The sequence below is a fragment of the Pterocles gutturalis genome, unplaced genomic scaffold (genome assembly GCF_000699245.1).
Source record: "Pterocles gutturalis isolate BGI_N339 unplaced genomic scaffold, ASM69924v1 scaffold18777, whole genome shotgun sequence".
Classification (NCBI taxonomy): Eukaryota; Metazoa; Chordata; class Aves; order Pterocliformes; family Pteroclidae; genus Pterocles; species Pterocles gutturalis.
Window position 1 is genome coordinate 12,984 of NW_010113200.1, and position 5,643 is coordinate 18,626.

Here is a 5,643-nt window from a genome sequence, read left to right on the forward strand (position 1 = left end):
ACGCCTACGAGCTGGAGGTGAGCTCTGACGCTGCCGCGCTGGACGGGCAGCGGTGGTGGGGGACCCCCAGGAGCATGTCACAGCCATCCGTCCCTCCGCGCGTCAGGTCTGCGTGGCTGGTCAGTACCGTGCATCGTGGGGTGCAATGGGGCCGGGAGCTTTTGGGGTCCTCATCTTCCCTTGTTGAGCCAGACACCTGCTTTTCCTTCTCCATCCCCTGGGATCCAGTCCGCACAAAGCAGTGGGGACTAATGGAAACCGAGGGGTGTGCCGGGAGCACATCAGCACTGAAAGCTTGGGCAAGGTCCCAAGAGACCCAGGAGTCATTTTCTTGCGTGAACAGGCAAACGGGTGGAGCAGCAGCTTTGTGGTGCTGGCGTGGAGCTGGCATGAGGCTGAGCCTCAGTTGTCACCAGGCACAGCGGGCGAGCATCTCGGGGTCGTGCTGTGTCTGCTCGGGTGTGACCACGCGCTGCTTTTGTTCCCACAGGTCCTGCTGCGGGTCAAAGAATCCGAAATCCAGTACCTGAAGCAGGAGATCAGCTCCCTCAAAGACGAGCTGCAGACAGCACTGAGGGTAATGCCCAGGGACATTTCTGCAAATCCTCTTACGGGCTGTGCTCTACTCCTGGGTGTGTGTGTGCTTAGATTCCAGCTCACTTATCCCCCACATTCGAAACAACATTTAATTTTTCCCCCTGAATGGAACTGAATACTCATTTTGGTGTCATCAGTAAAGCACTCCACGGCTGTATCAGCTCAGGACTTGTCCCTTCTTGTGGGAAAACATCCCCTGCAGGATTTTTCCCTATTTCCTGTCACATCGGATCAGATCTGACATGGCAAAAATAATCAGTGTTAGAGATCTGCCCAGCCTCCCAGCACTGAGTCTGGTTTGCTCCGGACAGCCTCTTTGCCAAGGCCATTTCTGGGAATTCCGCTTGAATTCCGTGTCTTTGCTAAAATTAAAACCCACAAACAAGTCATCCTGTAACGAAGGGGCTCGTGGCTGGGCTCCCGCAGCTTTCTGCCTATCTCAGACCCTGTCCTGCTGTTAGATGCAGCTTCGAGAGTGTGTGAAATGTGTGCCTTGCCCCAGCCGAGCATTTTTCCCTGCTGCCGGCTCTTCTTCCGTCAGCATTTGCCAAACTCCTCTTCGGTGCATTCACAGCCCCTCGGCTCCAGCTGTGTGTCTGACTCTTGTTCTCGTTCCTTTGCCAGGATAAGAAATACGCCAGCGACAAGTACAAAGACATCTACACGGAGCTGAGCATCGTGAAGGCCAAGGCAGACTGTGATATCAGCAGGTTGAAAGAGCAGCTGAAAGCAGCCACAGAAGCTCAGGGAGAGAAATCCCCTGTGAACACCACTGTGTCGGGATACGGTCAGTCCTCCGCCGGCAGCTCGGAGCCATCCTGGGTTTCCCGAGCACACAAGCCCTTGTGCAGTAAAGGGTCTGGGTGATGCTTTTTGGCCGTTTCGTGCTGCTTCCCACCTCTGCTCCTTGCAAACCGTCTCACCGGAGATAGCAAGGACCAGGCGGACTGGAATTGCCATCCCATAGCGGTTCCTTTTTCCAGCCCCGCAGATGGGAAGCTGGTGGGATTTGAAAGCCTTCTGGCATTTTGCATTGGGAAAAATTCACGCTACGCACAGTGCAGGGGAGCAGAGACCCCTGGGAGTCCCTCTGCCCCTCGGCGGTGCTGCTGGAATCGGCTCATCGGGGGGTTTGCCGGGGCTGGGGGGGGAGAGGAGCCCCAACCGTGGTCTTTGCAGGGAGCCCACGGGCAGCGTGCTAACACAGCTTCTTTTGCTTCTCCCCAGATATTATGAAATCAAAAAGCAACCCTGATTTCTTGAAGAAAGACAGATCCAGTGTTAGCCGGCAACTAAGGAATATCAGGTCAAAGGTGAGCTTGGATCCCCTTCCCCGAGGGATGGGAATGCCCGGCGTTGCTCTCCGGTGGGGTCCCAGGTGGGAAGAAATTGGTCGGGGAAGAAAACTGAGAATTTCCCAGTCACCAGTGCTAGACTGGACAGCACTGGGGAGAAAAGGGAGTTTTCGACTGTCCAACGGCTGTCTGTGCAGGCAGGCTGAGATCGAGGTGTGAAGCTGCTCCTGCTTGAAAAATAGGATGAAGTTCACCCTGTTCTTCAGTCTTTCACAGGAGGACTCTCCCAGTATTTGCTCCCTGTTCTCAACTGAAATTTAGGTGGTGTCAGTAGGTGGAAATGGGCACATCGATCTGGGTTTTACAGCGTTCATCACTGCAGGATTTTTGGGGTTTGGACGGAACAACGCTGCGTTGGTCCTGGGCATATTTAACCCACGCCTTGCTGGTGTGTTAAGATGGTGCAGATGGCATTTCTCCGGCCATTCTGTACTTGCTGGTGGTCCCAAAGCCCAGTGACACTGTGCCAAGCTCGCTTGGCCTGGCCAGAGTCCCATCGTGTCACACACTGGCTGTTCCCATGGGACCACAGGGATAAAAAGGGCAGATAAAGCCGCTGCCGAGTCATCCTTAAACACAGGTCAGCGGAAGGAAGATCAGCATGAGCAAAACCTGCTTTGCCTCTCCCCGCTGGCAGCTCATGCTGATGTTTGAAGTGGTTGGGACCTTGGGCAGAGCGAGAAGCTGAGGAAGGCAAAAAGCTTCCAGCCCAGTGCCTGTGCTGGGGAAACTGGCACCTCCGAGCTCGGGGTGTCTGCGCTGCACCCAGGAAATCCAGAGAGCATCTCTGCGCATTTCAGGGGCAGCTCAGACCTGCGGGGCCAGGTCTGATGGTGGGTTTCCCTTCACCACTTCAACTCAAGACCGTTTTTTATCGTGTGGTCCCCTCTGTGTGTTGCTTGGCGGGGGAAGGAGGAGAGGAGAGCCAGCACGGGCTGACATCGCTGCCGGGGCGGGGAGGGCTGGGGCTGCACCAGTGCATTTAGGATTTATGAGCTTCTTGGTTTATTTTGTGTTTTTTTTCTTTATTTTGCTTTTTTCCTCCAACAGTCCGTTATTGAGCAGGTCTCATGGGATAACTGAAATGAACCCGAGTCCAGGTTCCCTGCCACGTAGGTAAACAAAGCGGCACCCACCAAGCGACGCAGCTGCCCACTGGAGCAGCCCACTATTGCATGCACTGCTCACACCTCCATGCCAAACGAGAGCCCTTCTCTTAATGACTGATGGGGTTATTGGCGGCTAATTATTTGACTGGGGGGAGAGGGAAGGGGAGGGGAGCAGTGAGCATACCCAAAATCCGTGTGAAATGCCGTCTCTCCGGCTCTTCCCTGGGGAATACGGCTTTCTCACCTTCCTGCTCCTCCCACCCTGGCCAACACAGCTAACCAGCGCGGAGAGGATTCGGACACGGTGGGGCACGTTTTCCTGTTTGCTGTGTTGGGAGCGCGGGACGCTGAGTGTGCATGCTTGGATGATGCTGCATGCCTCACACTAAACTTCAGCAACACCCAGGTCTCGTAGGGCAAAGAGCCGTTTTGCTGTTAGCCTGGCGGAGGTGTGGGGCAGTGATGCCTGTAAATGTATTTCCCACAAAGGCTAACAGCATCTAAAGTAGTGACCCCGGTCTCAGCTGCAGAGGAGATGTCCTAGGCTGCCCTAAATTTCCTTGACATGTAATTACTGCTTGTTCAGGTTGTTCTGTGCCTGAGCAAGAGTCCCCCTTGCCCAGTACCCTCCTCCTCCTGCTCTCCAGGCTTCCCCCAGCTCCCCAGCGTCCCCCCGGCTGTTCCCCATCCCTTGGCACCGCGCCTCCGTCCCACACGCTGGCCCGAGGCTTCCGAGCTCATCGAGCGAAAGGAGGGAGCTGATGGGAAATGAGGCTGATCCTAACGAGACAGGTATCTCGAGTAACGGGAGCAACAGTTAATTTACTGCCCCGTGGTAAAGACTGAGGTCAGAGCACCTGCGGAGGGCGTTAGAACAGAGGGGACCTCCCCAGGAGAGCCCCAGGGAGTCGGATGGAGGATCCCTTTATCACAGATTTCATCCTACTTTAGTCTCCCTTCATCAGGCTCCCCTCATCAGCGGGTTGTGAGACTGCCTAAGGGGTGAATTTGCCAGAACTGGTGCCATCAGGCAGAATAGTCTGATGGTTTCTGTTGTCTCCTTCCATCTAATGAGGAATCAGATGTACAAACTGGAATTTGTGGGTTGCTGCCCAGGTAAAGAGGCCCAAAGTAAACATCCTTTAGGAAGCGTGTGCTCAGAGGCTCGCATCCCCAGGGACTGCTGCCCCGTTGCAAAGCAAGCAAACAGCGTTTGTAAATCCAAACCAATCCATTCCGGTGCTTTCATTTCCGTGCCGCTTCCCAAAGCCCTTCTGTATTTGTGGGCCCGTGGGAGGAGAAACATTTAAAGAAATTCAGTAACCATGGGAATCTGCACAGCCTCCAGGCAAGTTTATCGTGGAGTCCTGCCTTGATAAACAAAATCCAGCCCGAAAGCCTAACCTGCTGCTATGCTCGTACAGTCCTCTGGCTCCACAGGGAGGTAAAAGCAAAAGGGGAGGTGGCTGCCCAGTAATAGAACAGGCTTTGTGTTCAAGTCTGTGCCTTTTGAAACTGCCATGGCTTGGGCTGTAAAGCAAATAATGTTCCAGCTGCAGCGAGAATTCCGTGCAAGGCATCGGCGTGCAGGCAGCGGTTACCTGCAGGGTGCGTGCAGGCAGCTGGCCGTCGGGTAGGGAGATGTTCTGTGCCTCTGCAGCAGCAGCAAGCGGGGAAAACTCACTGATATTCTGCTCTGCTGGAGCTCTTGTGCCCCAGCTTCGGGGCTGCAAGGAGGAGGGAAGGCTGGCTTCAGGCGTGTGCATCTCCTCAGGCTAGGTTCTGGTGAAAGCTGTCTTACAGGGGGAAAGCAATTTGCTTCTGGGTTTCTGCCCTTCACGTTGCTGTTTTCCCAGGTCCCCACGTAGGCAAGACTAGAATTCGCAAATCCAAATGCCGAGGGCTAGCGGGGTGGGCTTTTCTGTTGGCTAGCTGAGTGTCGTGCCTTGGAATCTGGATGCTGCATCTGACCTGGATCAGCCATCAGATCCTGCTAGACCTGACGCACGCGTTTCGCCAGTCCTCTGTCTAACCCTGCGCACTAAAGGCAGCTTTGGCTTGGGAGAGCCCCCAGGCTGGGGTTAGAGAAAGGGTGGGATTGTCACTGGCAACAAAAAAAAGCAGTTCCCAGGGCTGCTTGAGCACAGCATTGACCGGAGCCAGGACTGTCCCAGACGGACACACATTCAGTCGGTTCTGCTGCGGCGCGGGCAGGTGGGGAGGACCGACGGGCAGGTCCTGCTCCCGCACGCGGTGCTCTAGCTTAGCAGATCCCAGCTGTGCTGGAGCTCTGCTGAAACGGCCCCAGCACCGCTGCACCGCAGGCTCCGAGGGTCATTTTCCGAGTGGAGCTAATCCCGCTTGATGCATGGTGTGCATCTCATTGTGCTTCTGCTCTATCACCTGGTTCACCCACAATCTCACCCTCTCTCTAGGCACCATTCCCCAGTAACCACCCTCCATAACCGTGTGTTTTCTCTCAGCATGTCCCACTAATCTCTCCGCCACGGAGGCCATTCTCCCGCTGCCCACGGCTCCTTTCCCTGAGCATCACCCCCTTTCCATCTGCCCGATGCCCCCCT

The 5,643-nt window shown here is 55.3% G+C and overlaps 1 protein-coding gene across 1 annotated transcript in view; it reads left to right on the forward strand.

Annotated features, from left to right (window-relative positions):
* Positions 1 to 5,643, forward strand: part of MPRIP (myosin phosphatase Rho interacting protein) — a gene marked incomplete at its 5' end in the record, with an annotated part of 18,681 nt that overhangs the window by 12,907 nt on the left and 131 nt on the right. Inside the window, 4 exon segments of the mRNA XM_010074395.1 lie at positions 1 to 17; positions 491 to 577; positions 1,222 to 1,384; positions 1,825 to 1,910. The exon segment at positions 1 to 17 is cut by the window's left edge and continues 17 nt beyond it. Coding sequence (XP_010072697.1) covers positions 1 to 17; positions 491 to 577; positions 1,222 to 1,384; positions 1,825 to 1,910 — 353 coding nt within the window.